Source organism: Balaenoptera ricei, chromosome 2 (genome assembly GCF_028023285.1).
Source record: "Balaenoptera ricei isolate mBalRic1 chromosome 2, mBalRic1.hap2, whole genome shotgun sequence".
Lineage (NCBI taxonomy): Eukaryota > Metazoa > Chordata > Mammalia > Artiodactyla > Balaenopteridae > Balaenoptera > Balaenoptera ricei.
Window position 1 is genome coordinate 150,920,394 of NC_082640.1, and position 26,305 is coordinate 150,946,698.

At 45.7% G+C, this 26,305-nt stretch overlaps 2 protein-coding genes across 25 annotated transcripts in view; one reads left to right on the plus strand and one right to left on the minus strand.

Annotated features, from left to right (window-relative positions):
* Positions 1–10,171, plus strand: part of SYNE2 (spectrin repeat containing nuclear envelope protein 2) — a 319,025-nt gene extending 308,854 nt beyond the window's left edge. For 8 of the 14 annotated variants that reach the window (XM_059914375.1, XM_059914374.1, XM_059914384.1 and 5 more), the window contains 9 exons: positions 597–736; positions 2,579–2,693; positions 3,413–3,615; positions 4,576–4,776; positions 5,745–5,873; positions 7,088–7,279; positions 7,992–8,129; positions 8,643–8,692; positions 8,975–10,171. In XM_059914375.1, the coding sequence (XP_059770358.1) occupies positions 597–736; positions 2,579–2,693; positions 3,413–3,615; positions 4,576–4,776; positions 5,745–5,873; positions 7,088–7,279; positions 7,992–8,129; positions 8,643–8,692; positions 8,975–9,197 (1,391 nt within the window). In that variant the 3' untranslated portion in view covers positions 9,198–10,171. The remainder of the gene's footprint in view (positions 1–596; positions 737–2,578; positions 2,694–3,412; positions 3,616–4,575; positions 4,777–5,744; positions 5,874–7,087; positions 7,280–7,991; positions 8,130–8,642; positions 8,693–8,974) is intronic. The other 6 variants (XM_059914380.1, XM_059914386.1, XM_059914383.1 and 3 more) reach the window with 4 other exon arrangements.
* ESR2 (estrogen receptor 2) overlaps positions 8,025–26,305 on the minus strand; it is a 112,886-nt gene continuing 94,605 nt past the window's right edge. For 9 of the 11 annotated variants that reach the window (XM_059914397.1, XM_059914394.1, XM_059914392.1 and 6 more), the window contains 2 exons: positions 20,471–20,651; positions 17,367–18,764 (listed from right to left, as the gene is read on the minus strand). In XM_059914397.1, the coding sequence (XP_059770380.1) occupies positions 18,578–18,764; positions 20,471–20,651 (368 nt within the window). In that variant the 3' untranslated portion in view covers positions 17,367–18,577. Of the gene's footprint in view, positions 8,272–12,165; positions 12,257–13,247; positions 13,305–15,108; positions 15,509–17,366; positions 18,765–20,470; positions 20,652–26,305 lie in introns of those variants that run through there. The other 2 variants (XR_009500934.1, XR_009500935.1) reach the window with 2 other exon arrangements.

The following is a 26,305-nucleotide window of genomic DNA, read 5'->3' on the forward strand; positions in this document are numbered from 1 at the left end:
TTTCTTCATGGTGGCTTGGTTTAGAACTACTACCCTGCTTACGGTGATTTCCTGGGAAGAGGGTGGGGAGGTGGGGGGGAGAGGGTACTGTTGCCTTTGCCGCAGGAGAAGACACCTCCCTTTCCTTGACTTGCAGCTCTGATCTTCATTCCCTGCCCCATCCCCACCTGCAGTGGTTGGGGAGAGCCACGAGCGGCCCTTTGGTCCCCTAGTCCATCCTGATGTTCACTCTTCCCTCACTCCTAAGAGGCCTTCAGTCCTCTTGGTCCCCAAACCCGGCCTTGCCGCCAGTGCCCCCCACCGCTAGAGCCCCTGGCTCCAAAAGGCCACTCATCCCGCAGCAGATCATGTGTTTGTCGTGCTCCATTGTGAACCCATCTAGTGAAGGCCCAGTGTCGCTCAGTTGCATGAGTCTCATTTCATTCCCTTCTGGGACATACTGACATTTTGCAAACATGCATGCTTTGCAAGGAAAGCTGCAGAACTCATGTTATACTATAACCTGATGCCATGTTACCCATGACCTTTTTTGTATAACTAAATATGAATGCTTTGGTTGGAGAGAATGGACTGTCACTTGCTATTTTTTGTTTCAGGTAAATCCATTTCTGAAGGCCACTCGTGGCATGTTCCTGACAGCCCTCCCTGCCGCAAGCGTCGCTACAAACAAATGGGAGGTGACAGGAATGTCCAACCCATCCCCTCCGATTCCAGCACCCCTTATAAACCAGCCTACGTAAGTCTTGACCCCACTGAGAGCACAACCCAAGTGCATGAGTAATAGTTAAAATATTTAAAGAGAGGGAGCTTTGGGTGTATGTTGTATGTGCTCACTCCCCAGGCATATTTTGGGTTGGTTTTCCCGTGGTGACATACTTCATGAGAACTCTGGCATAACTGACTAGACTTAGAGATAGCTGTCTGGCCAAACACCATCTTTGAGTGTTGATGCGCTATGACAGGGATTATTACTGTTGAGTCAGTCATCGTGCAAACAGCGGAGAAACAAAGTGCTGGCCTTCCTGAGCCGCTCCTGAGCTCCCAAACCTTTGATATATTTACCTTGACTACACATCCTATTCAGAAAATCGTGACTTCCTATTCAGAAAGGTTTGACAGTGTGCAGTGGTTGACCTGGGTTTGATTCCCTGCCCTACCAGTAAATGGCTCTAGGACCATAAACACTTTACCTTGCCTCTGTAAGCCTTCCTCACCTGAGGATAAACCTACCTGACATAATTGTTGTTAGGATTAATGTGTATGAAGGTATGAAGAAGGCCCTCGAAGTGGTCACCATTATTGTTATTGTTGTTATCACTACTGTATATAGTTTGTCGTTGTTGTTAAACCAGTGACTGTTCCCTCTTAGTTGCACTTTCCTCAGGCAACGTGAGCCCTTGCCATGCTCTGGCTACGCAGCTGTTGCGGGCCAGCCTGCGGAGGATTTAACGTTGGCCCCAGATCATTCTCAGTACAGAGAGTTAGTGACGAGCAAGTTGAAATTAAGACGTCTCGCACATTTTTTAGTGTCATCTCTTAGAGAAACCAGAAGTGATGTGAGCATCACTAGATTGGTTGTCAGCGTGCCCTCTGTGTGGAGGAGTGAACGTTGCTAGATAGGTGGAGAAGGTTCTGCCTAAACACGGTCAGAGCCCAATCATTTGATAATGGGTTGCCCGTGCCCAACTCGGAAACTCTTCCTCTTGCTTAGCAAGCAGTTATCATTTTTAATCTGTCCCTCTGTGGTGCCGAATAAGACCTGACAGTCCCAGAGAGAGAGCCCCCAGCACCTCACCTTTGCTTTGCATCCAGGACCATGTGGTTTGGCCTCTTCCGGTAACTATGCTTGTGTTCCTTACCTGGCCACTTTCAGAAGCTCAGCCCTTTGTGTGTGTGTGTCTGCAACCACCAATCTGAAGGTTTTTTGTTTTTTTCTTTTCATTCCACACAAATAGGCCATATGGACACAATCCAAAAAACATGAGTTTTCTTAAAAAAAAAGATACATTTATTTTTGGAAAGTCCTGAGATAACAGCCCAGTCAGCTCTGTGATAACACAAGAGTCAATATGTACAGTGAAAGATAAACGCTTGGTAATGAATGACCCTAGGAGGCAGGTTTGTGCTCTGTTTCCGATTCCCGGTGATAATAATGCCAACCAGCTCTATGGAGTGACTGGGAGGGATAACTAAAATTTTGTAGAATACTGTGCAGATGTAAAAGTGCTAACACAATAACAGTCTGGTAAGCTCAACGATTGTTTTTAAGTCTCTTTGCATGGTTGGATTCAGGAGCGTTAGGAAGCCTCAAATTAAATCAGGCCATTTTATTCCCAATATTGACATCTTACCTGCTTACCCCTCCCCCTGTGCCTTTGCTGAAGCTTTATTTCTGCCGTCAGCTCTGCTGCTTATAAATGCTACCCATACACTAAAGTGCCTCTGTATTACCAGCAAGTTACCCTTTGAAGGAAAGGGCTCCTATATCGTCATTTCTTACCTGTTAATATGAACCAAGACATTCTTCAGACAGCCTTTAAAATGTATAGATGGTAACATAAAAATTGTCTCATTCTAGGTAAAGCTGCTGTTGTCTCCAGGGACTGAAGGTGGCAAAGAAGAGCCAAGAGTCCCGACCGGCGGCCCACAGCAGGAGGACGAGGGCCTGGCTTCTCTCACTGGGCAGCAGTCAGGTACAGTTAGATTGGGCCATTTTTATGAGGTAGAGACGGTGTTTTGGGTTAGCTGGACATTTACTTTAAGGCACTGCTCAACAGAACATTGATTAGGAATTGACCAACTACATAATTCACCAAAACTGCTGAACTTGGCCTATAGCAGCCACTGTTATTTTAGAATCAGCTGACTTGTGTTTATGAACAAATTCCTATTTGTTATTTATTCTCTAAATATCAACAAAATGAGCCTCATGATAAAGGGTCTGTTTTCACCTGCATGACTTCGCTTGTATGTGAAGATCAGACACGAAGATGATGATCAAAGAGGTGTGTCGGATGTCTCCTCGAGAGACCAGAAAAGTCATGACTCAGCTGAGCCTAAAGTCAAGTGCATAGCATCGACCTGATCGTTCATGGACAGAGGGGAGAGTGCCTTAAATACAGCATGAACCGGAGTGCTGAACCTGGGACCACAGTGCATCTTGGCAACACGTTGGGCCTCCTAGCGGCTCCCTACTTCGTCCCGGCCTGTGTGGGAGCGCAGCAGCACAGGCCTTGAACCAGAGCGAGGGAAACGTGCTGTTCCACACTTGGGGGAAGTGATAACCCCCAAACCCCAAGGCTCCTGCAAGGAGCATCCCCTGCAGGTTTTATCACTGTGACGCTGAATTAGTTGGAAGCAGAGAAATCTGTTTGCATTATTGCTGCTTTTTATTGGTGGCTTTTTATTCCAGGTGCCTTTGATAGATGGGAGTTGATCCAAGCGCAAGAACTTCACAGTAAACTCAGAATAAAACAGAACTTGCAGCAGCTGAACTCTGATATCAGCGACATCACCACGTGGCTGGAAAAAACTGAAGCAGAGCTGGAAACATTAAAGCTGGCAAAGCCTCCCTCTGATATGCAGGAAATGGAGCTCCGAGTGAAGAGGCTGAAGGTGAGTGAGGGCGTGGAGGGCAAGAGGACTTCAGAACGCATGTGCACATCAGATCCTCTGCCAGCCGCGTCGGGGGCGGCTCGCACACGGTGTGTGGTTAGTGGCCTCTCGCAGTTCATTTCTGTAACTGGCAAGGACACAGGTGAAGATTTGTATTTTCATGCAGAGGAGCATCTCCAGATGATCCCAAAGCCCAGAGCAGTGCTGGGGAGGTGTGGCTCCCATCTGACTGCTGAGGGACCCCTAGACTCTTATGGGACCCCCCCAGTGGTCATGGACAGGCAGCCTAAAAACACCCTTCCAAACTGTATGCAGGCAAGACGTGGGGTGGAGTGCTGAGGGTGAGGAGGAGGACAGCGCACCTACTGACCGACTGCGGCCTGATCGGTTACTCTGCTACGCAGCTAGGAGCTGTCACCACACAGCCAGGGAGCAGGGGAGGGGCAGTTTGAGCCCTGCACTTTGGGGGTGCTCTGAACATGAGCCTGGGCTCCCCAGAAGACCCAAGATAGGAGTTTTGGGGTATCCAGGCAGTCTTCACATTTGTACTATTGTTTTACTTTGGGCACTGATATATCAGGGGTTACCATTCATCCTAAGGAATAACACTTCTGCGATACGCTGGGGCGAATGCAGGATAACTATGTGTGCTGTATGTAGAAGACTTTTAATCTGATCCAGAAATGTTATTAAGCCAGACAGAGGCCAGCAGGGTCTATTCAGGCCTCCGGTGTAGTTGGTCCACGTCTCTCAGCCCAGTCATCTGGCCAGCCAAGTCGTGACCTTGTAAGGCAGCTCCCTTACCTGAGGCTTCCCAGCCAGTGACAGGCGACGTTGCTCTTGTATCCCGGGCCACGGCTTAGAGAAGTGTTTGGAAGATCCGTTCCCCACTGAGGTTCAAAATGAACCCCACATCACTGTTTACGGAGTGCCTGACCCAGTCTTTTCCCTCTGCGGTAGGAGATACTAAAAGCCTTCGACACCCACAAGGCCTTAGTGGTTTCTGTCAACGTGAGCAGCAAGGAATTTCTGCAAGCTGAGAGCACCGACTCCAAAGAGCTCCAGGATAGAGTCGGCCAGCTGCGGCTGCGCTGGGACGCGGCCCAGGGTGCGGTGGAGAGCTGGAGAGAGGGCTTACGGCTGTCGCTCATGCAGTGCCAGGTACGGCGACTCCGCACCCAGCCGGTGCCCAAGGCCCAGTCCCGAGCACAGCCAGGCCCACGTGGGCGGGAGAAGAGATATGTTTATCATCTTCAGGCTGCTTTCGCGCAGCCAAATATGGTTTGTGTTAGGAAGCGTGTGCTTTACCATTTGTTTCCAAAGCAGCCCGCCTGCTGTCTCAGAGGCCCGATGCTTGTCCTGCATTTCCCACTGTGTTGCCCAGACCCACCCATACTGTAAGGGTTCCAGCAAGCGTTCCAGTAGGTTGGAAGTGTCACACCAACACTGCCCTGTGTCTGTCCTTTTGCCAGGAACACTGGATAGGAGAGTGTTAAGAGACCTGGCCCTAGAACAAGGAGCAGTTTAACCCAGCTCTATAGTTTTAGTAGCCCTGTGACTGTGGGGAAAACACTGCACCTTCTAGACCTCAGTTTTCTCATCTGGAAAATGGGAATAATTCCAGGGCCTACCTCACAGGGTTCTTTTTAGGACTAGATGCATATAACCTTGACCCAGCACCGGCCACACAGTAAATGCCCAACAGGTGAGCTCTGACCCCATCCTAGGAAACCGGAGCCCACCAGCAACCACATGCAGCACTGTCTTTGGGCCATAGTCTGTCCTGTTGGGGTGTCTCCCTTGACCAGTGAATCCAGCAGATGTGTTGAATAATTTGTGTGCTCTTCCTAGTAATATCAGGTGGGGTGTTCTGAAGCCCCACCTTTCTGCCAGCACTTTTAACGTGGCAGAATTCAGCGTGCCTCCTGGGACAGGGCCGAGTGCTCTCCTGCCCTGCTTTCCCTCCTTTGGGGGCCCTGGCATTTAGTTTAAATCTGGCCCTTGTATTCACTGGATAAGGACCAGCAGAGCAAATGACGATGATGGATTAGCAATGGCACGCTGCTTCCCAGCACACCTGCCTTCACGGTCTAAGAAAGGGACATGCTCTGACGTCTGCTGTTTTTAAGGACTTTCACCAGCTGAGTCAAAGCCTGCTGCTGTGGTTAGCGAGCGCCGAGAGCCGGAGGCAGAAGGCTCGTGTCACTGACCCAGAGGCAGACCCCCGGCCCCTCCTGGCATGTCGCGAGGAGCTCCTGGTAAGTCTCCTCCTAAGGGGCCCTGCGCTACCACTGGCCTCTTCAGGAGGTCAGTGCTTAGGTGGCCTCGCCTGGCGTTTCTGGAAACAGCGCCCACATGGTGTTCTGCCCTCGTGTTCTGGTTGGTGTCTACTGAGCATCCCTGCGCTGTTCCAAAGCAGGGTGAGTGCAGGAGCAAAGAGCCGTGGTCCAGAGCAGGAAGTCTTCAAGACTCTCAGGAACCGGTGATGGAGGCGTTTGGCAGGATCCTGAGAAACTGAAGGCCCTTTGAAGTATTTTTCCCTTGTGGAATACAGCTCATTTGGGAGGAAACGTGGTGTTCCGTCACCTGGCAGTCATGATGAGCTGTATGGGTTTTCCATAGCCACGTACACATTCTTTCTTCTGGGAGGGTGGTTGTGTTTTCATGTATTTATCTCACCAGCAAGCCAAGGTGAGACCCATGTATTCTCACTTGCACTCAAGGTGACATTTTTATCCATATATTTGTGTGTGGTTTAGTTTTGTGTGTGTGTGTGTGTGGTTTAGTTTTAAACATTTTAAATTTAATCAAAACACTGGTCATTGCTTTAAAAATATTTTTTTGTTCTAAAATCTTTGTAAAGCCCCCGTGTCCAGAGCAGCTCTGTCTAATAGAGCTTTCTGCAGTGATGGAAATGTCCCATAGCTGCACTGTCCAGGGTAACAGCTCCTGGCCATGGTAGCACCCAAGCGCTTGACATGTGGCTGCTGTGACTAAAACTGAGCTTTTAATCACGTTCAGTAGCCACACGTTGTCCAGCGGCTACCACGTTAGACGTCGAGCAAGACGGCACAAGCAGATTCACGTGATTCCTTATATTTCTCAATGGTACGCATAAGCTGCTCTTTCTCAATTTGTCCACTTTAGACTTTCCCTCAACTTCCTGCCATCGGGGATGAGGACCTAGTCTTCCCACACCACCCCCCTCACTCCTTTCCTCTAACTTCTCCAGCATCGCTATTGTCTTCAGAATGAGAAGGAATTAAAAAAAAAAAAAATAGGGATAGAGAGTAACCAACTTGCTATCTAAGTGATGCCAGGCTTGAGGACAGGCAGGCAGGTAGAAGGTGGTTCTGAGTTGGGTACCAGCCACCACTCATCCCGGAACTTCCCTGGCACAGAGAAAGCTTCTTCCGGCCACACTAGCTTCCCTTTCGGTAAGCAACTGTTTGACACACGTTTTTTTTTTTAGCAACTGGAAAAGGAGCTAGTGGAGCGTCAACCTCAAGTAAACTCCTTACAAGAGATTTCCAGCAGCCTGCTTATCAAGGGGCACAGAGAAGACTACATTGAGGCTGAAGAGAAAGTCCATGTTATTGAGAAGAAACTCAAACAGTTGCTTGAGCAAGTGTCCCAAGACTTAGTGTCCTTGCAGCGAAGCCAGGTGAGTCCCCTTGTAGCTTCTAAATATAAAAACGTATGCAAATGGGAAAGCAGCGTGGCAGCCCTGCTTGGGGAGGGAGGCCGCAAGCACGTGGCAGCGGTCAGAGAGGAGTCGTGCCCCTTTGTGCTGTGTGGCCCTAACAAGTTACCAAAGGCTCTTCAAAGCCGCTTTGTCATTTGTAAGAGGGAGGCAGCAACGGTACCCATCAGTGTGGCTGGGGGTATGGAAAACAAGCCAGGTCCCTCCGTCGTTTCTGCCTTCTTGCCTTCACTGTTCTCACGTGATGGTTTCTGGTCCTCTCCCTGTCCTGGTCACTCTCCTCTCACCACTCTCTCATTTGTCTACCTTCTTCTCTTAAAATGTGATCCAGCTCAGAACAAATGGACTCACCAGACGTAGGGCAGCCCCTCCCCTCCATCCCAGAGTATATATCTTTCCTCCCGTGCAGCCCAGACTATGTGGCCACGTGATTACATCACCCACCGCGAGTTCACTGTCAGGCTGTTTCTGTCCCCCTCCTAATGTGTGCTCTGGGTTTTTAATGCAAGTGGCCGGCCTCACCTTGTTTCCATCCCCTGTCGTCTGAGAAAGGCCCTCTTAGAGGGGGGAGTGAGCGCACCAGAAGAGCCCCTCCTTTTAGAAGGATCACAGTGGGGAAGGGATGAGCGGTACAATGAAGAACCTGCAGGAACCATGTTTTTGTGCTCTTGAGACTATTCAGAGCCTTCTGCTTCCCCGAACTGAACTCTTGGGGTGTGGATTTCAGAACCCAGACTCACCTCTGCCCAGCTTGGACGAAGCAGACCCCGGAGAGCCTCCAGCAACACCTCTGCCAGCTCCCCAAGCCAAGGTGAGAGCCCCCTTCTGCCAGGCGAACGACACTGGTTATTCTTGAAAGTTATTGAGATGACAGGGACTTAGGCCTCCAAGGCCCCATCCAGTATTTCATGATAGCACAGATTTCTGCTTCAACCTGCTGGTCAGTAGAGCGGCTTACTCCAAAGATTAAAAAAAAAAAAAAAAAAAACTTTTAAAGACCTAATGGAAAGGCTGTCTTGTGCTCAGTACTCTTCCCTGGTGGGATTGTGCTGGCTGTGGAAGCTGGGAGCCCCCCTGGCACTGCTGAAGGGGCTTCCTGATCTCTCCGTGGCAACAGGTCAACAGGCTGGAACGTGAAACTCTCCCTAGTTTAACTGAATTATTTCTTACTTCAGAGAGTGTAATCTCAAATGTATTACTCTAGGCTCAAAAGCTTGGCAGGAAGACAACCTAAGAAAGATGTATAATTTAAGAAGGAGGAACGTTTTATCATTTGACAGGACTAAACTATCTTCAGTTTACTAATTGGATTATTTTTATCTAGCAGTTCAGAGCAGAGATAACTACAAAAGACAAGAACAAGACAGCCAGCAGGTAACAGCATTACAATACCGGCAATGGGTTCCCTGTCCCAAACTCCTCTCCCCTCAGCAGGCTTGCCAATGCCACTCTTAAGGTCTTTGGAAAAATTGGTTTGCTTGTTTTCTTCCATTTGGAAGGGGCTGGGCTTCCCTTCCAAAGCTGAATCCCAGCCGTTGGCCCCGTTTTAATCTCAGGTCCTGATGTTTGTCTTTACGCAAGCAGGGGGGTCAGGTCACGGGAGTGGGGTTTGCCTCCGGAACCTCCGGATCAGCTCTCGACCTCCTCTGTTGCCAGGGCGCCCAGCCCCGCCGGCCCTGAAAGCTCGCGGCCCGCGCGCTCCTTCGTCTCGCGGGTGATCAGGGCGGCGCTGCCCCTCCAGCTGCTCTTGCTGCTGCTGCTGTTCCTGGCCTGCCTGCTGCCCTCCTCCGAAGAGGACTACAGCTGCACTCAGGCCAACAACTTTGCCAGGTCCTTTTACCCCATGCTGCGGTACACCAACGGGCCACCCCCCACCTAGAGGCCGCCCGGCCGCAGCACCACCCCCACCAGCCTCTGCGCAGTGCCCGACTCACAGCCCCAGACCCATCTGTGGGTGACTCTGAGCATTGGTCCAGGGACCACCTGCTGCAGACACCTCCCTCTGGGCGTGACCGGAGAGAGCTCTCTCAGGACCCAGGGCAGCTTTCAAATGATCTTCCCCCAGGGCAGGGAACCTGGGCGGCCCATCACCCCGGACAGTTTGGCAAAGCTTAGTTGATGATTGGTTTCGGGATGTCTGGAAACTGCAGTTTCCCGAAGAGCCAAGCACTTTGTGAATTCTGATTTGTCAAACCACATTATTAACATGTAGTGAATATGGTCAGTGAACAGTAGTGTTCATCACATAATACACGTTACAGAAACAAGCAAGCAGAGTCCACCTCAGAAATGGTTCAGAAACTCACACGCACCCCTGGCTGATTGATTGAAACAATCATATGTAAAATGTTTAGAGTTAATTTTACTTCAATCAGCAGCAATCTTGGAGCTACAGGTTATAAAACCAAAATGTTCTGCTCAGTACTTAGGTCTGCTCTTTTATATTGCTTTAAATTTTTAAAGAAATTATATTGCATGGATGTGGTTATTTGTGCATATTTTTTAACAATGCAGAATCTGTATGAATAATGTAAACTTTGATTTTTTAAAAAAAAATCAGATTTTAGCTTGAGCTTTTTGACTAATGTACAGTAAATGCCAAACAAACAAACTACAGACTTGATAGGGACATTTTTGTAAGTTAATTTTATAAGACTTTTCACATTTAAAGTGGTGCTTCAGGTTTTGTTTAACTGTTTGGCCACGGGCGGGTGGGGGGTTGGTCCAGAGACTTGAAGCTGTTTGTTTGTGGTATGTACAACTCAGATGTTTCTCATTAAAAGAAGAAAACAAAAAAGCCATACTTTTGTCGTACTAGATTATATTACAAAGCAATTAAACGTTATGTGTAATCTTCCATAGAGCAAAAATTATTTTTTAAATATTTGAGGGGATTTGCGGGTTTTACAGATTTTGAGCTAAGCTTTATATTCTACTTATTTATCTTTGTACAGAATAACTTATGAGATCTAGAAACCAACACCTGTATAGGAGGTGATTACCCCGTGCCTGAGCCTCCAATGCTGTAGGAGGTGATGAGGGCAGCACAGTGTGGAAGGTGAACGTGAAAGGATCATTTCACCCAGATTTTCGTATTCCCAGCTCCCTCCAGAGTGAACTAACACATAGTGTTTAACAAACGTTACAGACAAAGCCGTCTGCTTTCCATTTCCAGCACCACTGTCTATTTCCCACCCAAACAAAGAGTGTGATGGAACAGAATTGAGAGCCCAGAAATAAACCCACACACCTACGGTCAATTAATCTTCAACAAAGGAGGCAAGAATATGTAATGGGAAAAAGACAGTCTCTTCAGCAAGTGGTGCTGGGAAAGCTAGACAGACAGCCACATGTAAATCAGTGAAGAAGTTAGCTTCTCACCATGCACAAAAATAAACTCAAAATGGCTTAAAGACTTAAACATAAGACAGACAGGACACCATAAAACTCCTAGAAGCAATCATAGGCAAAATGGTCTCTGACATAAATCTTACCAGTGTTTTCTTAGGTCAGTCTCCCAAGGCAATAGAAATAAAAACAAAAGGGACCTAGTCAAACTTACAGGCTTTTGCACAGCAAAGGAAACCATAAACAAAACGAAAAGACAACCTACAGAATGGGAGAAAATATTTGCAAACGATGAGACCAACAAGGGCTTAATTTCCAAAATATACAACAGCTCATACAGCTCAACAACAAAAAAACAACCCAATCAAAAAAATGGGCAGAAGACCTAAACAGACATTTCTCCAAAGAAATACAGATGGCCAACAGGCACATGAAAAGATGCTCAACATCGCTAATTATTAGAGAAATGCAAATCAAAACTACAATGAGCTACCACCTCACACTAGTCAGAATGGCCATCATTAAAAAGTCTACAAATAACAAATGTTGGAGAGGGTGTGGAGAAAAGGGAGCCCTCCTACACTGTTGGTGGGAATATAAGTTGGTGCAGCCACTGTGGAAGACAGTATGGATGTTCCTCAGAAAACTAAAAATAGAGTTGCCATATGACCCAGCAATCCCACTCCTGGGCATATATCCAGAGAAGACTATAATTCAAAAAGATACATGCACCCCTATGTTCATAGCAGCACTCTTCACAACAGCCAAGACATGGAAACAACCTAAATGTCCATTGACAGATGAATGGATAAAGAAGATGTGGCACATATATACAATGGAATACTACTCAGCCATAAAAAAGAATGAAATATGCCATTTGCAGCAACATGGATGCAACTAGAGATTATCACACTAAATGACGTAGTAAGTCAGAAAGACAAATACCATATATCGCTTATATGTGGAATCTAAAATATGACACAGGGACTTCCCTAGTGGTCCAGTGGTTAAGACTATGTGCTGCTAATGCAGGGGGCCCGGGTTCAATCCCTGGTCAGGGAACTAGATCCCGCATGCCGCAACTAAGAGCCTGCATGCCGTAACTAAAGATCCCACATGCCGCCACTAAAAGATCCCGCATGCCGCAACTAAAAATCCTGCATGCCTCAACTAAAGATCTTGTGTGCCACAACTAAGACCCAGCGCAGCCAAATAAATATTTTTTGAAAAATGAAATATGACACAAATGAACATATCTCTGAAACAGAAACAGAATCACAGACATAGAGAACAGATGTGGTTGCCAAGGGGGAGGGGGTGGGAGAGGGATGGAGTGGGAGGCTGGGGTTCACACGTGTAAGCTTTTATACAGAGAATGGATAAACAACAAGGTCCTACTGTATAGCACAGGGAACTATATTTAATATCCTGTAATAAACCATAATGGAAAAGAATATGGAAAAAAAAAAAAGAAGTTACTGACCCAGTTCCTCAGTTACCTGCTCCTAAACCTGCATCTCTTGACACTCGGGAGACACCATGGACTCGAAGCAATCTTGGTCTCTCTCTCCTTCTCTGCAAAGTGCAAACCTTGGGGAAGCCAAGGAAGCTTGTCAGTAGATGAAGGCCAGACTTCAGCACTGGTGGCCCTTGTGTGGGTCAGACACCCCAGGATGTGTGCAATTCACCAGTAGCTTTATGTAAAGGGACCAGCTGAAGAGAACTGTCTTCCCTTTACCAAATTGTTGGAAGTGATATGGACACAAAGGTACTGCTTTATCATGCAACCTCAAAGTCTCTTTTAACTCTAAAATAATCCATCTCTTTTCATGGATTACAATAACCGTAGAGAGAAATTTAAGTGAAAATATTACCCAAACTTTTTCTTTAAGCCATTGAGTTGGTTAGAAGGACCTTGCTCCTGGTTCTCCAGAGGCGAAAGGCAGAATCTCTACCTCCTTCCCTTCTTTCCAGCCCAAAGGAGGTGACTATTCTAGAGACCTTTTCTGCCTGTAAGGAGGGACTCTGGGGCAAGTCCAAGTTGCCGAGAAAGGAGTGTGTTACTTGCATTTTCAAGTCTAATGATGCACACCAACTCTCAGGATAGAGGCCTTTGAGTCTTGAGTCTGTACTCCAGGCTTCTACCCCAGGGAAGCCTTCCTTCACCCATAGCTCAGTGTGTTCCCCAGCTCTTGTTATGAAATAATCTGTGTTTTACACCATCAAGAGATTTTGCATCTTCCATTCCCCACGTGCAAGAGAAATTTTCAAGTGACCCTTGGCATTAAGTTAGCGTCAGTATGAAGGAATTACTTTTCTCTCCATCCCTCATGGGGTATAATACTAATTGACTCAAATGAGGTAATTACAGAAAATTACCCCCCAAACTGATGCATTGCATACCAGGATTTTCATATTTGTGAGCTGCATTTTACTTGAGCATACAGTGCCTTTGGTCATAAATCACAGGTGTGAGATTAGCTGATTAAAGATTAAATTGCTGCTGTTTAAAAAGTCTTCAGCAGTTTAAGTCAGAGATTCTTAACTCTTGAAATTGTATGTAAGCATTTTGTTTATGTACCTTTGTCCAGGAAGAGTGTCTGTGCTTTTCGTCAAATTCTTAAAGGGCTCTGCAAACCTAAAACAGAATAGAATTCAGAATAGAATGGGAACACTGACTACTTAGCCTAATTACTGAAAGTTCTTATACTCCCAACAAATACATTTTTAAAACCAAAATTATGAAAAAACACTTTATTTAGCTTATGTCACATTAAACTTCTTTCTGCAACAGTTCCATAGACATTAAAGGCACACAGCAAAGAAAAAGTAGTACCTGGAGGAATGGAAAGCAGGTTTCAAAATCTGCTTTCACACAACAGCAGACATTCATTTGTCAAAAGGCCCAAATTTAAAAGCCTGCTTAATGGTACAGAGCATTCATCTGAAAAAAATGACAAGTTATAGCCAGCCAGTGGGCTCTGAGGTACACAGGACCACTGAACAACAACGTTACAGGACCTACAGTCATGGCACTTAGACACCCAGCACAGAAAGAGAAACGCAGCAGCACAGATTGTAGAGTTACAGGAACTGTTCTGGGCTAGCATATCGTCAGAGCTTTGTCCTTCCCTTAAAGGAAGCCCACCATCACATAACACCGACTGGCCCCACAAGTGAATAGGACCCTCGGCATTCAAAAAATAAAAAAAGAAAGAAAAGAAAAAGGATCCTTGACTCCAACGCAACAAAAAGGGTTATAAGAATAACACCACAGAGAATGCACATCTTTGAGCTGCCACTTTGAGCCAAAGTTCCAGCAACTTGGAGAGCTGTAAAGAATAAATGCACGTGTTTTGCACTGCAGTAGACTAGACTCCACGGGGAAGCATCAGTGCCTAAAAGGTGTGAGAATTTTACACGGGTAAGTTTCCAGGGAATCTACTTCACGGCAACAAATCAGGGGAAAATGATGACAGGAGGAGGTGACGGCAGTGCCACCCACGAGCTTATGAGCCCAGGATGGGAGGATAGGAATGATGTAATTCATCTTATTTTTCCCCACCTGTCACGGCTGCTATTGTGTAAAGGTTCACGCAGACCCCATCTAAGCTGAGAAGGCAGAGGGTACAGTAGAAGGCAACCATAACGTAACCGTGTCTCCTCTATGCACCGAGACGCAGCTCAAGCAGCAGAAGCAAGTCTGTAGCAGGAGCGGTGCTGGCCAGGCAGGCAGAAGACCTGAATTCTGGTCCCAGTTTTGCCGTTACGTAGTTTTATGACCTTCAGCAGGTCCATTTACCCCTCTGGGCTTTAATTTACACGTGTACAAAAGATGGGACCGAACTCTCTTCTACAGGGTGTTCTGGAAATGGAGCCATTTAAACCAGAGTAGCCGTGCATGTCAGATTGCATTTGACGAATGGATTCTGCAGTCTAAAAGTATTCTTCCTTTAGTTTTTTTAAACCGCATGATTACTTTCAGCTCTGTCACTTACTCCCTGCGTGACCTTGAGCAAGTTTGCTTAGACTCTAGGTTCCAGAGCCACAAAACTGGGATAACAGCAATTAGTATGAAGATTAAATATGAATGTCTGAGGCACTGAGCACCGTGCCTGGCACACAATGTTCCGCAAATACTATTTTTGGGTACTAAACAATGTATTTTTATCATTTCCTTCATATAACCTTTATTATGTCTTTTTAAGTTTTTTGAGCAGTTTAAAGAAATGTGTCAAATCTTAAATAAAAATGTTTCGTTTCAAAATAGACTAGAAACTGAAGGTTCACCTTTGAATTTGAAAAGGTATCAATATATGCAAGTTTCTTAGCAGATTTAAATAACAACCAAACTCGGTTTTCACATGCTAGAACATTCTAGAATTGCTTCAACATAGCTTATAGATATGAATATATAACGTAGCTCTGCCAAGAATTGGGAACTGATATTTTTTAAGTGAAACTGAAAATAATTGGTCTTCCAGCTGAGTTAGCAGAGGAAGTAATCCAGATAAAGACTGTCTCACCGAATAGCTTTTGTTGATTTTGCATGGTTTTGTTTTTAATAGTTAAGACCCTCCAGAAACGTTCTTGAGCTGACAACTTAATCTGCTGCTCCCACCACAATTTTTGAAGATAAATCTCTTCAAAAATTATTTTAGGGTTGAATCCTTTGTAGTTAGTCCTGGTGGACAATTGAGCATGTGACAGGCCTGAGGCCACAAGGAGAGGATGTGGTGGGGACGGAGGGAGATGCAGTCGGAACATGGACAACTCACTGCGCGGCCCTCCTGGGGTGGCCCATGTGGGTCCTTTTCAGCGGTTGCCAGCTCTCCCAGGAACCTGCATGAACACTGCGCTAGGGGTTTCTGTATTAAGAATATTGCATGTTAATTATCATTAAAATTTGTCTCTATGATTCCCATATTAGACACTTATGTTTTTGGAATTCAGCTCCAATCTCACTCATCTCCCACAACTAAGTTTGGTGTATTAAATGATCACTTACAAACCAAAATGTAGGAAAGGAATCTCACCATACGAGTCTAAGGCAAAGCTGAGCATCCCTTTTCCATGATACATAAAATGTAGTTGGGTGGGTTATTTTTTTTTCCAATACTCAATTTAATTCTTGTTTACAGTTGTCAGGTCCTATCCTCTCTAGTTAATTCCTTTTAAAAACTGAAATTGAAAACACTGTGCTTAGCTATGGGAGAAATTTAAGTTGCCCGTGGACCATTTGGATGGGTAGATACCCTCCCCCAAAAGAAAACGTTTAAAAGAAAGCACTACGTTTTGGTTTTTTTTTTTTTTTTTAAGAAAGCACTATTAACGAGAAATGGCTAATCTTTAAAATGGACATGGAGGGTTTACTCAAAACCCAGAAAAACAGCAGCCTGACTTTGCACTTTGTCATCCTTAGAGGACACGTTTGGAGCTGCTGGGAACAGAGATTCACACACTTCATCTGAAAGGGGGAAAGGGCCCTAGAATACTCAAAACAAAACAAAGAACACCTTTAAACTATAGACCTTATTATCTCAGTGGCCTACTTGGCCCAGACCCCAGTCTAAGAGACAGCCTTGCACCAGGGCCGCCTCTCAGGTTGGACTGACTGATCGGGTTCCTCAGCACACCTAGGTGAGACCACAGCCAAGAAGAAATGACCAAAAGTGTTACATGCATGCTCCTCATGGGCTAAATCCAAATGCAGTGAAACAAGCAGCCCCAAGAAGCATGCAGGAGTATCTGTGGAAAATGGGCAGCGGGCACTGGAGGAGTTTTCATAAGAGCGTGCACCGTGCGGGTGACACACAGGGTGCGGCGCAGACAGGTGCTGGGACACCTGAGACAAATTGGTTGCCTACCTTGGCGTCCAAATCCAACCTGCAAAACTTCACTACATAGTAATGGGGTTGCGGCTTCGACCTCATTCTGTGTTGTTTTTGTTTTTTTATTTTTGCTTTTTCAACCTGGGAGTCTCTTTTTTAAATACAATTAAGAGAATTTCATTGGCAAATAACTGTTCACGGCTGCCTTCCTTTGCCTCCCGCTTCCCACTCTCTAGCCTCCATCCCCTTGTTTGTCATGGGGGCTCCTAAACTGGCTGGAAAGAAAGAAAATTGACCTGCTGAAAAACACTGGTTCCCTCGTTCCTACAAAATCAAATATATTTGCTGTACTCAATCTTGCTGAGGCTGCAACATCAAGTCACTAAGAATAATTTCAAATCACCTCAATACAGACAACGGTGTGTTCTCTCGGTACATGGCCAAGAGTTTCTGATACAGCTTTGCTCAACTTTTTTAGTAAAACTGCATTGATATCAAAATTAAGAATTATTCAAGATCACACTGGCAGAAACCAACCTTATGTTATTGAGTGTAATCTTCCTAATGACTTTGGTTTACTGTGGCTAGCACATTTCTGTATTTACTATTTTCAAAAAGTGTGTTTAATCTCCTATCACAAGGTAATTTTTAAAAACATTGCAAAAATCACACATGATTATTTAACTACTCTCTTCCAAAGTATAGATGTAACTCGTTTTATGCATTCACTATGTTCCTGAAAATTTGTATGAAAATTTCAGTTTTTAAAAAGTGAGTTAAAATTGTAATTTCAGAGGTGCTTTGTCACCGTGTCCTATTTATGTTCCACTTGGAATAAGAACTAATATTTTACTTTTTATTTCACCCAGCCCACCATATAAATGTTCTGATAAGAAAATATTCTAGAAGAGCCCTAGGGTATAAAAGAATTTTCTTGCTATAAATACTTACCCTAAATATTTCTCTTTTTTAAATAGAGTTCACAATCTTGTTCAAGTGGTACGCTCACCCCGTCTATACGGTTTGGCCCTGAACCTGACACGCTGACGTGTGTGTAGCTGTTCATCCTTCCATGCAACAGCATGCCTCACACACACAACCTGAAGTGCCCCTGTCTCCCCTGGGTGGCTGATGTGGCAGTTGTGGCTGCCCCAGGGGAGCACTGTGGCTGTGACCCACACCCACAGGAGAAACCCCATTCCTGCAAACACTGGTCCTTTCTCTAGCACACACACTGGGCCCCTTGGGACAAGATAGTTTTAACAAAGGGCAATTCCAGGGGTAGGGGTATTTAAATCTCCACACATCTCCATGAAGGTGATCACACACACACACACACACACACACACACACACACACACACACACCAAGTAATTTGTAGGCTTTCTGAATGCAAACCAAGAGGGGTAAACCTGCATGAAGGTGGCAGCAAGGTCTTGGGGGATGAACATGGCTCACATCTCAGCTTGACCACTGGTTCCCTAGGTCACATTCCCTCTGGCCTTGGATAGAGTCACAGCAATACGTGACATCTGTCCTCACAGGCCTGTGAGGTAGGTGTGTGGAACCAGTTAGTTGACTGCCGTCGTGGTTTTCAATCCTACAATCAAGTGGTCCAGAAGGCAGCATACAAAGGACTAATTCTGCGGGCAGGTTAAGTGGCACAATAAAGCTTAGTCCCCTTCCTGTACATGTGCCACATTCTCTCCCCTTTCTACTTGACAACGCTTCCAAGTCAGATTTCCACCAGTCATTCCAAAAGCTGTAAGAAGATGTTTTCCAAAGGGTGGGAGGGAGATGGGAAGTGAGAGGGACCACAATGAGATCCCATGAGGCCAAGCAAGACATAAACTCTGCACTCAAACATGCCCCCTGGTGACAAGGAGCACTGGCTTTCTCACCCTGACTCCTGGGAAGTAGGAAGGTCGGGGAAGGATGGTCTTGAGGGGCCATATGAGGGATCACACAGCAGAAAGCCGATGAAGCCCGCCCCCTCCTGGTGGGGCTCACGATTTGTGCTGGAGTTCACGCTTCAGCCTCTGCCCTCCTCTGCAGCCTGACCACACCTCAGGGCTTGGCATCACTGAGCCTGGGGGTTCTGGGAGCCCTCTTTGCTCTCACTCTCCTCCACCAGGCTGCACTCGGACCCTGTGACCGAGGACTTGCTGCCGCGAAGTGTGTGGGCATTCAGCATCTCCAGCAGCAGGTCGTAGACGGGGACCACATTTTTGCACTTCATGTTGAGCAGGTGTTCCATGCCCTTGTTACTAGGGGGACAAAAAGGTGCTGAGATTCCTTCCTGAAGCGGCCAAGGGAAGTCTGACATCTTCCCCGACAGAGCCGGTCCTCCACCCCCGCCCCTGCTCTTCTTCCAGCCCTTTGCTAGCTATGGTTCTTGCATCTGTCTCCTCCAATGATCTACACGTAAGGACAAGTACAATGTCCTATGGACCCTGGTGTCCCACCACCCACCCACAATGGCTTGATAGCACCAGCACATAGTGTGATGGGGTCTCGCTGTTCACCATAGTTATGTCTACACAGTCTTTGCAAGCACTGAACCATTGCTACTGGGAGAAATACAGGGTTAGGTTCTGAGAGGTCCTGGTCCCAACATTTTCATCAGCCCATGAATACATAACCTTGTTTCTTCTGAGTTATTGTTATAAAGACACTTTAACACATACAGTCCATTCACTAACATTTAACTCACGGCCTATAGCACTAAAATTCATGCCTGAACAAAGTGTATCTAACACGTATATTTTTTCTGTAGGGACATCACAGGTTTCTTGCACTTAGGAACACTAGAGAGCACTTCAGCACTATGCTTGGGGTCATTTTTAGACAGTGAAATCCCCAACAAAGCACAAAAATGGCAAAACAAGGCACTAAATAGACCACGTAATGGACCCTTGTTTACAGTATGAGAGCTGGTAACGTAAGTATGGGTAACTCAAATTTTTCGCCATGCATGCTGCATGTGTCCTCGAATGACCTCAAAAGTGCCATGAGTATTGATTTGGGGGTTACCAATAAATTTTAGCAAGCAGGCAAATTCACAAATAGGGAATCTGTGATTAATGAGGATGGACTGTTTCTGCTCTGCAAATGGTCATGTGCTGAGTAATCATTAAAGAGGAAACAGAGGCAGAGGTCATTTCCATTTCCTCCCCCTTGGTAAAATTCTTGAGGTGTGTGTTGTCCTTTCTCACCACCCCCAGACTTCCCTCATCCTCGAGGGAGCACCTACCTTCCATCCTCATCTCCCCTCTTCCAGCCCCATGGCAGGGCTACCCTCCTCCTGGGTGACAGCAAGCACTGAGCCGCATGGTACCAGCATGAAACCATCATCACACACCATCCCCCTCCATGAGCGCACACAATTTCCATTTCCTGAATACACTCTACCCACGCCCTGCCTTCCCAACCTACTGGGCTCACTAGTTCTCTTAGGTCTCACTCTTAACATCCTGATGCTATCGTAAGAAAAGAACAGCTCTTAGGGAAGCCTTTGTGTACCTCCCCAAATCACCAGCCTCAGAGCTGATCTAGAGGAGCTGGGTTTAACCTCTTCAGGAAAAGACCTCAGGACCCCAGCCCTGGGTAGTGCAGAAAGAGGTGACAGTTCACTCTAGGAGAGGAACTAACTGCCCCTTTCAGAGCTCCATAAACAAGCTAAAAGCCCCAGCAACTGAAAACCAGATGAGCCACACAGGACGCCATAAAAAGCTCCTATGAGGACCATGCCACATTCAGTGCTCGCTGTGGCCGGTCTTTGGTTACAGGTGTGTGCACTGATGATGCACCCCCTTCCCTTTCAGGGGTTCATTTTCCCTTAAAGGTGGCAGTTCTGCCTTATCCATCTCAAAGTTGCAAAACCCTTCTTCCAAAGCTCTTCACCCTCCTCTGGGCATGTGCACAGCCCCCTCCCACCACGCACCCCGTGGAGCAGCCCCCGCAGGGATTGTACCTGGCGTGCCTGACGTGAGAAAGGAGCATCAGCAGGTTAGCCAGGCGGACGGACTGCTGCTGGGAGGGGATGCCGCTCTTGGCGATTACCCAGACCAGAGCATCCGTCACAGCGTTCAGTAGATGAGCCAGTTTCCTGCTGCTGTCGGCCTCCTGGGGTGCTGCAGCTGTAGGGTACACACCTGGACAAAGCATAAAAAAGCCGCGAGTCACTGCCCTGAGAAGAGAAAACGGAAGTCGTGTGCTCAGCCATTAGGCGTGCATCCGTTCTCCAGAAGGGAGGCCAAAGTGATCTGGGTTTTTCTGACATCTGCATGTCTGGTGAGACCTTAAAAGCATGGCTTCACCTGTGCATGGTGTCCTTGTCCCCCAAGAGCCAGCCCTGTCACTGAGCTGCAAGGGAAAGCCTTCCAGCTGAATGCCGGATGAACGCAGGCAGACTCAACGGCCTCTCAGAGGGCCCCCTGGCCCAAAAGTGTGGCCTTGCCAAGCAGGAAATGTATCTAGTTGCCTCAAACCACGACATGGTGTATCTCAGCTGCAGCAACAAATACCCACATGGAGATGGTCAGAAAGTGAGATTAACTCAACTCTTAGTCCCTAAGAGGGCCCCTCATCTACGGAGAGTTTAATAAACATAATCACCACTGCTATGCCGCCTCCCCCCACCCCTGTGTGCCACGTGCAGACGGCCACGGCAGGGCCACTGCCACCTCTGTCCAGGCCCTCGGCATCTTCCTTCAGGTAATGCCTTGCTGGAGCAGGAAGATCACCGATCTGGAATCAGACAGACCTACTCTATATCCACCGTCTCTTGCTCTCTGACCCCTGACCAGTCACCCAGCTCCTCCAGCCTCAGCTCCTCACTGAGCAAAGCTTACAGGCACATGTCGACCTCCCCACGAGGTAGGTTGCTTCCCCCTTCCTGCCTGGCCCGGTGTTTAATTCCCCTCTGACTCTAGGAACTGAGATACTTGGCCTCCCAAAGGTTGCAAAACAACCGCTCAGGTAAATCTTGCCCTACTACCCCCTCGCCCACCAACCCTGACTCCTTGATTCCTGGCAGCAGGGAATTAATTAGCTTCTCTTCCAGCCTTTCGATTTCAAAGAATAAATAGCAAATACGTGAAGTCAACTGGGGAGCTGCCGACTTTTGACTGTAATGAGAACGAAGGATGGCTGGCACTCTATCATCCACAGAATTGGTTTTGGCAGTTTTTGTTCTCTACTTTTACTGGCATTTCCAGTTCAATTAATGCAACTCAGTTCAACACAGTTCAGTTAAGGCAAGGGACACACTGAACCACGACCATGCCAGTGCAGCGCTTTGCCACATCCCTAGGGGCATGTCCCTCCATGATGTCTGATGATGCAGATTTAAACTATTCAGCTTTGGCCCAGAAGCTGCTGCTCTAACGCATCTGCTCACCTTGTTCCTCACAGTGACTCTTCCAGGCTCCCTGGCATGCCCTCTCACTGCCCCCACCTTCCACTCAACAGGCCCTTGAGTGTCCAAAATGAAAAATGCAGATCATGTGGCGCCCTTCAATGAATTCCCAGCTCTTGGGGTAGAGTCCAGACCACTTGGGGCAGTTATCAACGTACCAGGCCTCTCTCTGCTCTTCGCATCCTCAGTTCCCCGCACACCTCACCTTGAACACTACTTTCAATTCCTTTAACAGGTGATGCCCTGAGCATACTGAACTTTCTGCTTAGGAATGCTCTTCCTTCCCTCCCCTCCTCCACCCCATCTCCTCCTCCTCTCCACATCCCCTCCTCTTGCTTATCTACATCCATTCCTCCTTTAGAGTCCAGCCTGGTTATGAACTTCCTTGTGGAAGCTTCCCTGACTTCCCTCTGGTTTGGGCTCTCCTCTGAAGCTCCAAAGGTGCCCTGTGCTTCCCCAGCAGAGGGCAGCACGTTGTCCTACACGCTGGATGTCCTCATACACACGCTCTGACCCTCAGTGAGACTGGACATAAGTACTGTGCAGGCACAGACCCTGTCTATTTGTTTGCCATTATATACCCATCCCCTATTACAATGACTGGCATGGAGTAAGCCCTCATAAATGGAAGAATTAGACTGAATTTACATAGGTTCAAAGTTTTAGCCAATCACACCATTATAATTGAAATGGTAAATATGCATGTTGATGCATATTTTAGGTACATACACAGAAAATTATTAATCAAATGAAAGCTTAGAGAAAATTATTTTAAGCTTATTTTCCCTTAAAATTGACCCTGGCTGCATTAACAAGTACCTTCTTTTAACTACCCTTTAGTCTATTCTGCTACATGAAATGTGCTCCATGTATTTCTACTGCCATAAAGAAATCTTACGTCTTTGGATTCTAAAAGGAGTCAAAATTATGTACCTGTACATATGTCAGTCTAAAGTGACAAAAAGTGAAAATATAAAAATATTTGGCTAGTATACAAATGTTCACAGCAATATTACTCATAATAGCCCAAAAGTGGAAACAACCTAAATGTCCACCAACTGATGAATGGATAAACAAAATGTGTATCCATACAATGGAAGATTCCTGAGCCATAAAAAGGAATGAAGCAAGGCAGAAATAGAGACACAGATGTAGAGAACAAACGTATGGACACCAAGGAGGGAAAGGGGTGGGGGTGTGTGGGATGAACTGGGAGATTGGGATTGACATATATACACTAATATGTATAAAATAGATAACTAATGAGAACCTGCTACATAGCACAGGGAACTCCACTTCGCTGTACAGTAGAAACTAACACAACACTGTAAAACAACTATACCCCAATAAAAATAAAAAAATAAAAATAAAAAGCAGAATGCCAAAAAAAAGGAGTGAAGTACTGACACATGCTACAACTTGGATGAAATATCATGCTAAGTGAAAGAAGCCAGCCACAAAGGTCTACATTTTTATGATTCCATTTATATGAACTGTCCAAAATGGGCAAATCTATACAGACAGAAAGTAGATTAGTGGTTGTCCAGGACTATAGGTGGGACAGAGATTGAAGAGTGACAGCTAGATTGGGGAGTACAGGATTTCTTTTAGGGTGACGAAAAATGTTCTAAAGTTGGTTTTGATGATGGCTGCACAAGTCTACGGATATACTAAAAACCACTGAATTGTACACTTTAAATGGGTGAATTGAATGGCATATGAATATCACAATAAAGCTGTAATTTTTAAAAGTAATAAAGTGAATCTTCAGAACCAAAATTGCAGTAACATAAAAGCTCCTCAGTACCTCCTTATGTCTGACCAAGGCTCCCCTCAGATAACCTGTGTTGGCTATTGGGTCACCTTCTTCATAAACGAGCAGTCACTGCCAAGGGTGAGACCTGGATGTTCTACAGGCTGTGGGGTCAGCACAGCTCCATACAGGGCTCAGGGTCCATCACTGATGAGGGGTTTGGGGATAGGGGTCACTGCGGTTCTGTAAAGGCATGTGCCGTATCAATTTTACATATGGGGAAAGATTTTACGTACAAAAAGATTAACCTATACAAAATCATCCTGGGAAGGAACTGGGCTGTAGAATACCCATTTTGCTGCCTGCCTCTCTTTTCAGTCAGCAGTGCTGTGCCTGCACTTTGGGCATTCACGTACCCTCTTGCTCATCAGACACATAGGTACAGGGTAATCGCTAAGTGGCAGGCCCCAGGAGGGGCAAGAGACAAGACGCATAGCCCCCAGAATGCTCACTGCCCAGACACACAGGAAACGGTAAGGATTAACTCCTTCCAGCCCCCAAGAGTTAAGAACATCAGATTTCACTTTAGAACCAAATTAAATGACTTTTCCTAAAACTAAAGAAATACAGTATAAAAGTCAAGATCTTGGCACACCACCACACACATACCAAAGAAAGTAAAATAAAATCAAGGACACAATTTCCTTTCCTCTTTATCGCCTGGGAACAGCTGTGTGCTCCTTTCACCAGCCCACCTGATGACATTCTGAGCAGCACATGGGGAGAGATGGGCAACCCCCCAACATCTGCCATGTCCTAAGGGTTCAAAGGATGAAGATATAAGCTCGCCTCAACTGAAAGCAAATAAGTCAGAAGAGATAAAGTGTTTAATAAAAATTCCAGAATACTAACCAAAGGAAAAATATTCTGGCTTTTGGGAGGTGTATGTGGGGTTTTGTTTGCCTGTTTGCTTTGAGGGAAGAACCTCTAGCTATGACCATCCCCTTTATCACCACCTCCTAACCCAGCACCATAAGAACAGACTGATGTTAGAAAGGTGTTGGTGATATGGACCCAGGAGGCTGATGCCTACAATGCTTTGCCCTCATGTTCTCCATCAGTAGAAAAGCACCCATCTGGCCTCTTCGGCATCCTTCTGTGTGTCCTTTTGTATCCTGACCTTCTCTGCCCACCCACATCATGGGAACCCTCCCCATAAACTCAGAGTGAACCAGGGCTTGAGTTGATATCTCTTAATAATTTTCTTCATGTAAAATAGGATTACCTGGTTCTAACTATTTCTTTCATTTAATGAAAAGTTTCATCCACATGAAAACTTTGTAATGAAAAGTCACAAAAGTTTGCAAAGCCCTAAAATTGTTTAGATAAATAGATCTTATTCCTAATTTTAAATATTTTAAAAGACTAATTATTTGCAGATTGATTCCACTCTGTTTCCTAGATTCAGTAGCCTCTAACGCTATCCAAGGGAGGACTTCCCTAGTCTCCAGGTTTCTGGGTGACAAGATGGCTGGTCCCAGGACTCTTAATTTGGATACGCTGTTACATTAAGTATAACACTCACATAACGCCCTGGAGTTTCTAAAACACTTTAACAAATATTGTAATAGGTTGTGTTAAATGCAACATTTTCTGTTGTCTCTGAGTTTCAGGAGCCATATCAAAGACTGAGTATATATAATACAGTAATACCAGGCACCCTCACATCTTACCTATGCACTGCGGAAGAGGATTTGCTGAGAGGGAAGTTCGGATGGTGCTGCCCTCACCCCATCTCTCCCCAGCAGAGAGGAACATGCTCTTCTAAGCCTGGTAAGGATCAGACCCCTCATTAACTGTAAGAGTGTATATCCCTATTCTGGACCAAAAGCATTGTATCTAGTTCATTACTGCTAAGATTTTTATTAGGATCAAGTTGAATTTACAGACTATCTGTGGGGAAGACTGACATCTTAACATACTAAATCTTCTAACCCATTAACATCTCTCTCCATTTATTTAGGATTTCTTATTTCTGTCAGCAATGTTTTGCAGTTTTCAGTGTGTGGTCTCACATGTTTTGTCAAATTTAACCCAAGGTTTCACAATTTTTGATGCTATTGTAAATAGTATTGATTTTTTATTTCAATTACCAATTGTTCATTCCTACCATATAGAAATAAAATTTTTTATATATTTCCCTTATATCCCACAATCTGGGTAAACTCACTTTTTTGTAGACTCTTTGAGTTTTCCACACAGATTATCACATTTTGCAAATAAAGAGTTTTACTTCTACCTTTATAATCTGGATGGATGTCTTTTATTCTCTTTTCTTGACTTATGACACTAAAACTTCCAGTAAAACATTGAATAAAATTCATGAGAGTGGACATACTTGCCTTATTCCTGATAACAAGCAAGTATAACATTAGCTGTAGATTATTCATTAATGCCCCTGATTAGGTTAAGGAAGTTTCCTTCCGTTACTAGTTTGCTGAGAGTTTTTAGAAGGAATGGGCATTAGACTTTGTCAAATGCTTTTTCTGCACATATTGGAATAATCAAATGGTTTTTCATTATTATTCTGTTAATATGGTAAATTATGTTGATTTTCTTTTTTTTAATGACTATGA